Source organism: Mesoplodon bidens (genome assembly GCF_964165515.1).
Source record: "Mesoplodon bidens genome assembly, chromosome: 1".
Classification (NCBI taxonomy): Eukaryota; Metazoa; Chordata; class Mammalia; order Artiodactyla; family Ziphiidae; genus Mesoplodon; species Mesoplodon bidens.
The window spans coordinates 70,411,265-70,425,634 of NC_138176.1; the positions used below are offsets into that span (position 1 = coordinate 70,411,265).

Sequence of the window (14,370 nt, forward strand, 5' to 3'; positions counted from 1 at the left end):
TAAGAAAAATTAATAAGACCTAAATAAATGTAAAGATATACCATGTTTCTGGATTGGAACATTTGATATTGTAAAGATGTTCATCCTCACCAAATTGATCTATAAATTCAAAATGTTAATCAAGTTGGTGGCTATTAGTTATGGAGGATATGGACTGAAGCTACACATACACGTAGCCCAAAAATTCCGCTCTTTGGCATATGCCCAAGAGAAACAAGCACTCATGTGTATCAAACAGCATCCACAAGAAAGTTCACGTCAGCAGAATGTGTAATAGTCTAAACTAAGAAGCCACACAAATGTCCCTCAACAGTAGAATGGATAAATGGTGGTGTATTTATACAGTGAAATACTACAGAACAGTGAGGAAGAATGAACTAATGCTACACATGACAACACAGAGGAATCTCACAAGGACATATAAAGTTGAGATACACAAACCTAACATGCTATATGATTCCATTTACATAAAAGCAGGACCTTTGTAGTTTCTACTCTCAGGTATAATGTTTGCTATAGTTTGTTTTTTTTTTTCGGATTGAGGAAGTTTCCTTCCATTCCCTATTTTGCTAAGAGTGTTTCTTCTGCATGGAAATTAAATTTTGTGAAGTACTTTTTTCTTCATTTATTCACATAATCATCATGATGCTTTTCAGCTTTATTTTGTTAATGTGACAAATTCCACTGATTTGGGTAATGCCATTAAGTGCATACAAATTTAGAACCTTTACATCTTTCTGGTGAATTAAACCTTTTGGTGCTATGAGCTGATCCCCTTTCTCTGTAGAAGAGCTTTTTTTCTTAAAAACTATTTCATCTGCTTTTTAAAAAAAATTATTTGTTTTTATTTTTGGCTGTGTTGGGTCTTCGTTGCTGTGCGTGGGCTTTCTCTAGTTGCAGTGAGCGGGGGCTACTCTTTGTTGAGGTGCACAGGCTTCTCATTGTGGTGGCTTCTCTTGCTGTGGAGCATGGGCTCTAGGTGCGCAGGCTTCAGTAGTTGTGGCACGCGGGCTCTAGAGCACAGGCTCAGTATTTATAGCACGCGGGCTTAGTTGCTCTGCCGTATGCGGGATCCTCCAGGGCCAGGGATTGAACTCGTGTCCCCTGCATTGGCAGGCAGATTCTTAACCACTGCTCCACCAGGGAAGCCCTTTATCTACTATTAATGTCACAAAACGTGACCCTGTGTTTATTAGGTGCCGCTTATTCTCTCATCCATTCTTTGTTAAATAAAAATTACCTAAGAGCATCATGGTTAGATCATGGGTGCAGGAGCCTGACCACCAGGGCCCTGTGTGTGAACTGATGCAATTTATTTAACCTCTCTTTTACATGTACAGATAAAGCCTCAGTTTCCTCATCTGTAAATTTTTTTCATCAGTTTTGAGAGATTTCTCAGCCATTATCACTTCAAATATGACTACTGCCTGGACTCTCCCTTCTTTCCTTCGGGGACTCCAATTAAACATTTTGGACTTTCTCAGTGTACCTTTTAGCCTTTATCTTCTCCTCCGTATTTTCCATCCCTTAGTCTCTCTTTACTTTGTTCTGGATTTTCTCCTGATCTTTCTTCCAGTACTAATTCTCTCTCCAACTGCATCTAAACTGCAATGAAACCTATACATTGGGTTCATATTATTGAGCAGTGTTCGTCAATTCTAGAAGTTCTGACTTTTTTTTAAACTAAGTAACATTACTTTTTATAATTTCTAGCTCTTTGCTTTAAGGTTTAAGAGTGGCTTTTAACGTCATGAGCATGGTAAGCATCAATCCTTTAAAGTCCTTGTCTTCTAATACACTCTCTGGACTACCTGTGGGTTTGTTTTTCATGTCTGTTGTTTGTGTAGGTCTTTGGTCATATTCTTATCTCCTTGTGTACCTGTTTATTTTTTCCTCATATGCCTTGTCTCAGATTTGTACATATATGGGTAAAAATATTTTCAAGCATGCAGTGATGCTCTCCTCCCCCAGAGAGGATTTTCCTTTGCTTCTGTCCAATGACTGGGCCTCTAATGATGCAGAGTCATGTTAATTCAAGGTCTGGACTTGAAATATGCTGGGTCACCCACATGACCAGACTCCAGGTTGCCATCTGTTTAAACCAGTCAGATCTGGTTCCCTTCCATTTCAACCATGTATCTCTGGTGCTGCTTTTTGGGTTCCAGCCCTAGGTGTGGAATGGTTTATGAGGCCCCAACCCATATGAGCCGTGAACTGCACCTTCTGTCCCTTTGACTGCTTGAGGCCATCAGAGGTCCATCAGCTGTGCAGCCATCCCCCCCTGGATTGACCTACACCCCCTATGTAAACACAGCCCAAGGGCTGGGCACACTTCTCTGCATCTTCTCCCGACCTTGGGCACCACACTCTTAACGACCTTGTTAGCTCGTTCGGACTTTTATGATGATTTAATAAACATTTTGTCCAGGGCTTCCCTGGTGGCGCAGAGGTTGAGAGTCCGCCTGCCAGTGCAGGGGACACGGGTTCGTGCCCTGGTCCGGGAGGATCCCACGTGCCGCAGAGCGGCTGGGCCCGTGAGCCATGGCTGCTGGGCCTGCGCGTCTGGAGCCTGTGCTCCACAACGGGAGAGGCCACAGCGGTGAGAGGCCCACGTGCTGCAAAAAAAAAAAAAAAAAAAACATTTTGTCCAGCTTTTTAAAAAAATTCATCTTCAGTGGGAGAAATTGGTTCAAATTAGCTGGTTGGCCACTCTCAGAAGTAGGATGTCTAAATCTTTTAAAAAGGTGTGGATCCCTTGTGCCCCTGTCATGGTCACTTTATTACAAACAAAGTTCAGCTTGGCCATGAACGTTTTAAAACATGGCATTCATTGGGTTTCATTAACACTGATTTGAGTTAAATTTAACTTCTATTCATTGAGCACACCAAGTATGACTTCAGTACACCAGAGGAGGTGCTGAGAATTTTTTTTTTCCAAAAATAACCAATTATCCTTGTAGCATACAGGTTAAGAGTATGAGTCCAGTAGTCCAACAGCCAGGACCCACCCTCTACAAATGTCCAGTTACTTATCTTCTCTGGGTCTTAGTTTCCTCATCTGTAAAATAATGGTAATTATAATAGAACATCTTCATTGGGCTGTTAGAAGGATGAATAAGATTATATAAGAAAAGTGTTTATGACACTCTCTGGCACATGGTAAGAATTCATAATTATTAACAATTATCATATTATTACCTGATATTTGCCAGGTGCTTTTCTAGGCCCTATAGATGCTAAAGTAATAAGACTTTATTCATAAAAACCCCTGTGGTCGGCATATATATGGAATCTAAAAAAAAAAAAAAAGTTTCTGAAGAACCTAGGGGCAGGACAGGAATAAAGATGCAGATGTAGAGAATGGACTTGAGGACACAGGGAGGGGGAAGGGTAAGCTGGGACGAAGTGAGAGAGTGGCATGGACTTATATATACTACCAAATGTAAAAGAGGTAGCTAGTGGGAAGCAGCCGCATAGCACAGGGAGATCAGGTCCATGCTTTGTGACCACCTAGAGGGGTGGGATAGGGTGGGTGGGAGTGAGACGCAAGAGGGAGGAGATATGGGGATATATGTATATGTATAACTGATTCACTTTGTTATAAAGCAGAAACTAACACACCATTGTAAAGCTATTGTACTACAATAAAGATGTTAAAAAAAACCCACAAAAAACAACCCTGTGGTCGGGAGGCCTTCCCAGAAGAGAAGACCTCAAATTGAGTTTGGAACATGTGAGGGGAGTTCCTAGATGGAGAAGGGGAAATGGGCATTCTGCATGATGTTGGTGTGTGATGCATTCAGAAACTGCAGTCAGGTACTTAGTCTAGGAGGATGTGAGACGTGGGTGCAGATCTGAGTATGATACAGCCTCTGCTCTTGGGCAGTTGTGGTCCAGGAGGGATGACAGATAAACTGTAGTTTTGATGCCCTGGTGGGGCTAACCAAAGAGCTGCAGGAGCCCAGGGTGAGAAATGTCCATGTTAGTCTGAGTGGCCCAGGCAAGGCTTCACAGAGAAGGGATTATTTTGCAGGGGTTTTGCAGGGTGAAGAGGAGTCCATTTCAGATGTGAAAGTGCCTGGAGGTGGGGAGAAGGGGAGAGGCTTTAAAAAGCATCCATATAATGAAACATGCAACGAGATGCCATTTATGTGAAGTAACACACACACCAAAAGCCACATTTATGGGCATCATATATAGTGAAAGTATAGAAATCTAAATTGGAGACAGAGATGCTGAATTCATGGGGATGGCTATCTCTGAGGACACTGGGATGGAGGGGAAAAGAATTGCAGAGCGAACTTAAAGGATTCCAACTTAACCTGTAAGGTTTAGTGTTTTTAGTCTGAAACAAAAGGAAAACTGAGTGGTGGATTCAGAGATGTTTCGTATACTATTATCTACAGTTTTTTGTTTTTCACAATTAAAAAGATTTTTAGAAAGAGAATGGAGTGGGGGAGGTGGGATGAAGGTAACAGAATGGTGAGAAATGAGGCAGCCCCTGAAGCCCTGCTAGGCAGGTCTGATTGCGATGGGAAGAGAGGTCTTCCAGGTTATTTGAGCTGGAATTGAAAGATCTATGCTTGTGCAAATAACTCGCCTAAGTGTGGAGGGTGGAGGGAGGCAGGGAGACCAGTGAGGGGTCGTGAAAATAATCTGGATGGAGGTTTAGAGGAAACGCCAGTGATTAAGGGCTCATTGGTTCAAAAGCACAGGTCTGGCACTTGACTGGGTGAGGGTGAGAGGGCTGGAAGGCAGTGGGCGTTTCCTAGACTGAGTGTGTTTGTGTGCATGTGTGTGCGTGCACGTGCCTGTGTGTGATTTGAGAGCTCCCTTCGCTGGATTTCCTCTGTGTCCCGCGTGAAACCCTCAGCCCTGCCCTGGGTGAAAACCTGACATGTAGCTCCGTCCTGTGGCTCTTGGCTTCAGGAGCTGTATCGCAGCACCGTGGAAACGTTCCAGAAGTTTGTGGACGTCCTGTTCCTCCAGACGCTCCCCTGTGTGACTGACCTCTCCCAGGCAGAGTGTGAATACCTGAAGCAGGAGGCCCAGGAGAACGCGGCCCAGCAGCTGGAGAAGTTGGATCGCTTCCGGAGTCAGCAGTGGAAACTCTTCCAAGATCTCCTGGAGCAAGAAAAGCAGGTGCAGCCTTTTGTAAAACTGGGTCTGGAGTCTGCCTTGTTTTTAAACTTCTGAGGAATAACGAGGGATTTCCTTCACTGAGCTTCCCCTAGTGCCTATGCTAGATGCTTTACCAAGATTCTGGTTGCCAACCTTTCACGATGGGGAGAGGGGGAGAAGAGAGCAAGAGCCCTCCTCTCCCGGGATAGGAAGCCAGTAGATGATGCCTTCAGTTAATCCAACAAGAAGGGCTGCAGAGCCTTCTTTAGAATAATAGAAATAAATGACAGAGAGCAGTTCTTCAAGGGAGTGGACTGGTGGGGGGAGGAGCTGCACACACGGGACTCCTGTTTTTCAGTGAAAGTCTATTTCATTATTAAAACCATGTATATGTGTGGTAGACAGAATAATGTCCCCACATCCTAATCCCCAGGACCTGTGACTATGTTACCTAACAGGGCAAAGGGACCTGATTGCATGCAATCAAATTAAGGATCTGGGGATGTAAAGATTATTCTGGATTATCTGAGTGGCCCAGTGTGATCACAAGCGTCCTTTTGAAGGGGAAGGAGGAGGGTCAGAGTCAGAGGAGATGTGATGACCTAAGCAGAGGCTAGAGTGATGTGCGCATCAGCCAAGGAATGCGAGAGGCCTCGAGAAGCTGGAAAAGGCAAGGAACAGGCTCCCCCCAGAGTCTCCAGAAGGAACATAGCCCTGCTCCTTTCATTTCAGACTTCTGACCTCCAGAACTGTAAGATACTAAATTTATGTCATTTGAAGCCACAGCGTTTGTGGCCGTGTGTTACAATAGCTATGTAAACTAATATACCTCAATTTTATTTTTAAAGAATTAAGAACTGTCAAATTTCTAAATGAAAACACCCACATTTCCTTTCTCTCTTGCTTTCTTGCATGCTAGAGGCTGTAAAACTAACATGCTCAATATCCCAGCATCTAGAAGTGGCCACGTGATGCAGTTCTAGCCTATGAGAGAAGGTAGGGTACCTGCACAGGGCTTCTGTTCCCTAATACAAAGGCCAAGTGTTGCTAGGAGACATCCTCCTCTTTAGTGTTCCCTGTTCTTCCTGCCCAGAGCAGGTACAGGAGGACTGGAGGTATGCTGGCCTTCCTTTGACTTAGAGGCAGGATTCAGGAGGGTGGGGCAGAAAGGCGGACTGTCCCAGCCCTGGACTGCCTACCCTAAGGTGCTTGTTATGAGAAACACATTGTCTTTTTACATTGAGTGTTCAGTTACTTACAAAAGAGCACTCAACGGATGCAACCAATAGAGGTTTTCTAAAGCAGCTAACGGGAGCTGTCCAAAATACCAATAAATAAAGGGAAGCATCATGGGGCCATTTCCAGCCAGGGACGAGCATAGGGCCTGGTTTCCTGCCTGTCCAATTTATTAGACCTCCTTCTAATTAATTTCAGTCCGCCGTCAGCTGCATTGTGTTCACTTCCTTAATCAAAGCCCAGTAGTTGGGATATAGCAAATGCTCAGGAAAACTTTGCTGCATTTCCAGCAACAATAATGCAGCTTTGGAAATTATCACAGGGTCACCAAGGGTAAATGAAGCTGAATTCCTCTGATTCATACCAATCCTGGGCCCCAGACCATATAATTTACCATCTCTGGGGAAAGAGGGGAGAAACCTGGGCCTCAGCCGTTTGGAAAGATCACCAGATAAGTCTAATGTGCCTCTGATGTCGGCTCCCAAATGGGGATCAGGCCTTTCAGAGACAGTTGTGGTCTGAAGACAAGCTTCAGATGTTGGAAGCTGAATGCCTGGGTTTGAACCAGAGCAACCCCGTTAATGGGCTGGGTGACTCTTGCCAGTCAGCTGGCAGATTTCCCACAACTCTGCTTTTGCACAGCTTGCTAAATTTCTCTGAACCTCAGCTTTCATGTGAAAAATAGGGATCAAAATACCCAACAGGGTTGCTGCGAGATAATGCAGGTTAAGCCCCTTCACGCGGTATCTGTTTAATTGCTTAATGACTGACATTGAAAAAATCTAGAACTTCATTTCTGATAAATTATTAGGCAAACAGCCATGATTCATCTAAAAACCTCTAGTTATGAGTCTTAAGTTACTTTAAGCAGATATCAGACAACGCATAGCTTCTGGTTTTTATTTTTTATTTATTTACTTGGTGAGCATATGCATGTGTGTGAATATTCCTTTGCTTGTGCAGAAGTATTTCAAGAGGAGTTCTGCATGCAAGAAGCAAGCAGAAGTTAATGACCTCATCAACTGATTAAATAAGTATGACCCAAGTCTGCTTTCTCAGAGTTTGGATGTCAAAATTAATTTACTGATTGATTGTTTAATTGCCTTAAATTACCACAAGATGTTTAGAGATCCATATTCTCTCCCACTTTCCATATTTCCTTGTTGATGATAAAAATGAGATGAACTTTCTGTGGCCAAGATGAATATTTAGTCATGAGAAGAAAAGGCCAACAAAACTATTCATGGAAAATCTAACACACACCCAGACTATGAAATGCATTTTCCACTTATTTTCTATCCAAAAGGCCTTGGTGATTTCATATCCTGTTACTCAGAGAAGTTGTTAAATGTTGTGGAGTTTGTCAGTCACACAGTTGGAACAGGTTGTAGAATGGTGGTTCTCAAAATGTGACCCGTTCTAATGCAGGTTTGTGGGCTTCTCCCCAGTCTGCTGAGAGCAAGCCCTCTGGTCTCCCTGAATCCACGGTCCCTTGTGGTCTATTCTCAACCCCCAGCCAGAGTGATAGTTTCACTTCAAAATTTTTTTTCTCTTCCATTTTATTAAAAAATTTTTTTCTCTTCGATTTTGACTGAGATGTAATTGACATACAGCACTGTATAAGTTTAAGGTGTACAGCACAATGATTTGACTTAAATACATCATGAAATGATGACCACAGTAAGTTTCGTGAACATCCATCATCTCATATAGATACAAATTCAAAGAAATAGAAAAAAATATTTTTTCCTTGTGGTGTGAGGATTTACTCTCTTAACAATTTTCATACAGAACATAGAGCACTGTTCATTATACTTGCCATGTTGTACATTACATCCCTGGTACTTATTTATCTTACAAGTGGAAGTTTATACCTTTTGACTATTTTTATCCAATTCCTCCTCCTCCTCCTCCGGTAACCACAAATCTGATTTCTTTTTCTATGGGTTTGTTTGTTTCTTGTTTGTTTTTGAAGTATAGATGACCTACAACACTACGTTAGTTTCTGTTACACAACACAGTGATTCAATGTGTCTATACATTTCAAAATTATCACCATGATATGTCTAGTTACGACATGTCACCGTACAAAGATATTAAATAATTATTGACTGTATTACCCACATTTCATACCCCTGACTCATTTATTTTGTAACTGAAGTTTGTATCTCTTGACCTCCCTCACCTATTTCTCTCCTCCCCCCCACCCCCTCCCCTCTGGCAAGCACCTGTTTGCTCTCTGTGTCTGTGACTCTCTCTTTTGTTACGTTTGTTCATTTGTTTTGTTTTTAAAAATCCACATAGAAGTGAAATCATACAGTATTTGTGTTTCTCTGTCTGACTTACTTCACTTAGCATAATAGCCTCTAGGTCTGTCCATATTGTCGCAAATGGCAAGATTTCATTCTTTTTATGGCTGGGTAGTATTCCATTGTATATACCACATCTTCTTTATCCATTCATCTGTCAACGGCACGAGTTTGCTCCCATATCTTGACTATTGTAAATAATACTGCAATGAACATAGAGGTGTGGCTATCTTTTCTAACTAGTGTTTTAATCTGGTGGGCAGGGTAGGGTCCTGGGCCAGCTGAAGGCTCTCAGGGGTCCTAAGGCAGTTGGCCTACTGGTGGGTAGGGCTGTGTCCCTGCCTGGTTAGCTGCTTGGCTTGAGGTGTCCCAGTACTGGTGCTGACAGGCTGGTGGGTAGTCTGGATCCCTGCGCTAATGAACCGGAGGGAGGATTCCGAAAGGGTGCTTACCAGCACCAGTGTCCTTGTGGTAGAATGAGCTCCCCAAAATGGCTGCTGCCGGCATCTATGCCCCCAGGGGGGGCGCCAATTGCCTCCTGCCTCTCTGAGAGGCTCTCCAAGATCAGCAGGTGGGTCTGACCCAGCCTTCTTTCAAATTACCTCTTCTGCCCTGGGTCCTGGACCTTGTGAGATTTTGCGTGTACCCTTTAAGGATGGCTCTCTATTTCCCATGGTCCTTTGGCTCTCCTGAAAATATAAGCCCCACTGGCCTTCAAAGCCAAATGTTCTGGGGGTTCATCTTCCCAATGCAGGACCCCTGGGCTGGGGAACCTGATGGGCCTCGGACCCCTTACTCCTTGGGGAGAACCACTGCAGTTGGAATTATTCTCCTGTTTGTGGGTCACCCACCTGGAATTATGGGACTTGACTTTACCATGACTCTGCCCCTCCTACCCATCTCCTTGTGGTCCCTTCTTTATACCTCTAGTTGTAATTTTTTTTCTCCTAGTTTTCAGGTCTTTCTCATCAATAGTTGCTCTGTAAATAGTAATTTTGATGTGCCATGAGAGGAGGTGAGCTCAGGGTCTTCCTATTCTGCCATCTTGGCCAGTCACTGCTCCAGAGGGAACATATCATATACCACTCATTTTTAAGATGCAGATTTTAATACCATTTTAACATCTCTGAAATTGAGATGCATTTTGATGTAATTACCAGTGATTTTTCTCTCTGTGTGGTACCTCAAATAACTGCATCTCATAATTACTGGCACATTAGATTTGATAAAAGATTGTGCGGGCTTCTCTCTAGTTGCAGTGCACAGGTCTTCTCTAGTTGACTGGCACATTAGATTTGATAAAAGACACTGTGTCACATCGTGTCATTTCTCAGCTCAAAACCCCCTTCTCATTTCATGCAGCAGAAAAGCCAGAGTCCTCGCCATGCCCTACACCGCTCTGCCTGTCAGGACCTGGTTACCCTCTGACCCCCTCCCTGTCTCCCCCTCTCACCCCATTCTGGCCTCCCTGGCATCCTTGTGTCCCTCCAGCTCCCTGGGCGCTCCTGCCTCACTTGTCCTGCTTCAGGTCTTTATCCTGAAGCCACCTTCACCTTGAGGCTTCCTCTGACCGTGCTTTTAAAACTGCAGTGCCTCCCTCCTCCCAGCACTCCAGTGTCTGCCTTAGGTGTTGACTTTTCCACCGGCCGTACCTCTAAACCCACCCCTTTTATAGGAGCATGTACCGGGCACGCACTGCCTGTTGGTTCCTTTTCCCTTTCTCTCCTTAGTAAACGAAAATTTGAAACAAAGAGTAAACATATGGGAAACCACAGAATAACCTGGTAGCAATGAACAGGGTCAGTGCTCTAGCCCACAGAAGCAGCTTTTTGCATCGGAAGTTAAACATTCATGAACCTGCATTCGATAACGTTGAAGAGGGTGGTGTGACCATTGCAGGCACCATCTGATCCTATGATCTTCGTCCTCTTGATTGGCTTTGGATCCCATTGCTAGTTTTATCTGCCTTCTCAAAGCGCACACCAAAGACCCCCATGTTCTTAGTGACAATGTTAATTTACCTTTTAGAGAATCTACACTGTGTAGAATTTTCTAGAATGTTCTGATTTCCCAAGCACTTTGACAGGTTATTGTAGACCCCTCACAAGAGGAGTCAGAGACTGACTTAAAGGAAAAGTTCTGAGTCACACAGTGTGATTTTGTGAGATTAAGTATGTGCTATGAATCTCAAGGCCCAGAGAACTGAAGTCTAGGCTGCTTACTCACACCCAGACCTCTGTGCTTTGTCCCTGTTCTGCATACAGCATGGCCGTCTCCAGAAAAGGGCTACATATGTGGGAAAGTAAACGAGTCTCACCTTAGTGATTGAGCCCTTGGTGTAACACAGTCCAGCTGCCTGTTTCTAGGTGCATGTTTCTCCCTGTGATGCGAGATAGTCAGGGAGGAGCAGATGCAGGTAGAAAAGATTTGAGCTTTGGGGACAGACAGACTTAGATTTGAGCCCCTGCTCCACTAAAAAGCTATGTGGCCTTGGACCTCACAGGATTTTCACAGATAAAGCCACACTGAAGATGAACTAACATCCAAGATTACAAAACACACAAGCAACAATCCACCATAAGTGAGAGCCAGCGTGTACAGTAAGCACCAAGTTTAGACCACAACAAGCACCGAGAAATTCAGGTGAAGGGACTATTAGAGAGCTCTTATAAAGGAAGTATGTTTAAAACAATAACAGGAGGAATTACTAGCATAAAAACAAGACATGATGTAAAAAGATGACATAAAAAACCACATAGTTTTTTTTTTTTTTTTTTTTTTTTTTTTGCGGTACGCGGGCCCCCCACCGTTGCGGCCTCTCCCGTTGCAGAGCACAGGCTCCGGACGCGCAGGCTCAGCGGCCATGGGTCACAGGCCTATCCACTCCGCGGCATGTGGGATCTTCCCGGACCGGGGCACGAACCCGTGTCCCCTGCATCGGCAGGCGGACTCACAACCACTGCGCCACCAGGGAAGCCCAAACCACATAGTTTATGAATGAAAATTATAGTCATGAAAACAGAAGTTTAATGGATGAGTTAAACAGCAGATCAAATTATGGTTGAAGACACAGTGTGTAAACTAGGAGATAAAGGTGAGAAAGTGGTCCAGAATATGACACAGAGAGCTAAAGAGATGGAAAATATGAGAGGTTAGGAGACATGGGAACAGAATGAGAAAGTCCTGGAGGGACTTCCTTAGTCTTCTAAGAATTCTAGAAGGAGAGAATGAAAAAGAGATAAAATTCAAAGTGATAACAGATAAAAAATTTTCAGAAGTGCTGACTGTCATGAATTCTAAGGTAAAAGAAATGTTGTTTAACTTAAGATTTATAGAGTTGGGAATGTATATTAAAAATTTAAAACCACTGAAGAAATAGAAACAGAATAGGTAACTTTCAAAGCAGTAGAGGAGAACAGTGATAACATAAAGATCCTCTTCAGAATAAAAGCCTCAGGGAGCCTAAAAGATCCCCTTCAGTATCAAAGCTACAGGGTGCCTAAAAATAAATCTGACCAATGTTTATAAGAGCTTAATGGAGAAGTTTATAAAATGTTGTTGAAAGGATAAAGCAAGAATTGAGAGAAAGGCCTTGTTTTGGGATAGGACAACTCAAATTTGGAAAAACAGCGATTCTCTACAAATTAATCTGTAAATTCAATCCAATTAGAAAATCTTTAAAAAGCTGTTTTCCCAAACTTGATAAACTGATCCTAAAATTCATATGTAAAGAAAAGCAACCAAGAATAGTTAAGACAGTTTTGTACAAAAGAATGTGGGAAGACTTGCCCTAGCAGCTATGAAGTCTTCCTATAAACTACAGGAATTAAAGCAGTGAGGTATTTGTATAGGAATAAACAGACAGAGCCACAGGATAAAAGAAGGAGCCTGGAATGAAATTCATATATATACGGAAACTACGTCAGACAAGGTGGCATGACAGGCCCATCATAAAAAGATAAATTATCTAATAAATGGTGCTAAGACAATTAGTATCAATTTACCCAGAAAAAATTAGATCCCTTCCTCATACCACAGAAAATACGTATTAAATGCCTTAAGATGTACATGCAAATAGGAAACATTTTAAAACTTTAGCCGAAAGTATAAGAGAAAAATTTAATTAAATCAAGGGAGAAAGGGATTTTTTTAAAAAAAGAAGCAAAAGGTATGATCCAACAAAGCAATGATGGATGAAATGAACTTGAGTTGACCCCTGTCCCTCTGTCCTGGAGTTTAGGTGTGGATGGAGGAGGGATTTTTTTTTAAATCCCTTAAGAAAGGGATTTTAAAAAGAAACAAAAGGTATGATCCAACAAAGCAATGATGGATGAAATGAACTTGAGTTGACCCCTGTCCCTCTGTCCTGGGGTTTAGGTGTGGATGGAGGAGCACACACTGTCCACTGTGCTGCAGACACACCTGCAGAATGACCAGGAGAGCATCATCCACCGAGTCTTGGGCCAACTTGGCGGCCTCAGTGAAGAGTGAGTACAGCTTTCTGGAGGGTGGGGGCCTTGTGTCCTGTGTGATACTCCATGCTAACCTCAGTGTCCTCATCTGTAAGGTTAACCATACCCCGGCCTCCCTTACAGTGTGATCTTGAGACCAAATTGTGAATATAAATGTGAAATAGAGTGATAACAGAGTGCTATGGATGAAAGCTTGGAGTCAGAATTGATGTGGGCACATGACTTACTGGATATTTTACATCTCTATAATAATTTTCAACCCCATGAGATACTAGTTTTGGTTTATGCAGTGAGTATTCATTTAGATTTACCCTTTCCGTTGCTCTTGATTGTTTCCTGTATCTTTAAGTTTCCATCTAGGAGTATTTTCTTTTGCATGAACGTTCTCATTATTTTAGATTTGCTAGTGACAAATTCTCTTAGGTTTTGTTTGTCTGAAAATGTCTATCTCATCTTCATTTTTTTTTTTTTTTTTGCTGTATGCGGGCCTCTCACTGTTGTGGCCCCCGCCCGCTGCGGAGCACTGGCTCCAGATGCGCAGGCTCAGTGGCCATGGCTCACGGGCCCAGCCGCTGTGTGGCATGTGGGATCCTCCCAGACCGGGGCACAAACCCGTGTCCCCTGCATCGGCAGACGGACTCTCAACCACTGCGCCACCAGGGAAGCCCCTCATCTTCATTTTTGAGGAATGTTTTCATTGGGTATAGAATCCTAGTTTGGTTGTTTTTTTTTTAATACTTTTAAAGGTAATATTTTGTCTTCTGATTTCAATTGTTTCTGGTTGCTTTTAAGATTTTCTTTTGTTCTTTGGTTTTCATCAGTTTATTATAATATGCCTAAACTTAGATGTGGTTTTTTGTGAATCTCTTGTTTGCTTGTTTTAAATAAATCTGTAGTGTTTCTTGAACCTGTGATTTGCTATATTCCATCAGTTTTTGGAAATTCTGAGCCTCTATCTTTAAGTATTCCTTCTGCCTATTCTGTCCCTATTCTTCCTGGGGCTGCAGTTACACGTTTATTAGACTTTTTTCACCTTATGTCATTTGCCTCTTAGAAGCTATTCTATATTTTTGTCCTCTGTGGTTCAGTCTAGATACTTATTTTGAACTGTCTTCCAGTTCATGCTCTCTTCAGCTGTGTCTTATCTGCTGTTAAACCCATGTACTGAATTCTTAATGTTGGTTACTATGCTTTCAGTTCTAAAATTTCCATTTTATTTTTGTCATAGTTTC

The 14,370-nt window shown here is 42.8% G+C and overlaps 1 protein-coding gene across 6 annotated transcripts in view; it reads left to right on the forward strand.

Moving 5' to 3' along the window:
* The window catches only part of EVC (EvC ciliary complex subunit 1), an 81,126-nt gene that overhangs the window by 49,324 nt on the left and 17,432 nt on the right, over positions 1–14,370 (forward strand). For all 6 annotated transcript variants that reach the window (XM_081236967.1, XM_081236962.1, XM_081236963.1 and 3 more), the window contains 2 exons: positions 4,930–5,142; positions 13,044–13,153. In XM_081236967.1, the coding sequence (XP_081093093.1) occupies positions 4,930–5,142; positions 13,044–13,153 (323 nt within the window). The remainder of the gene's footprint in view (positions 1–4,929; positions 5,143–13,043; positions 13,154–14,370) is intronic.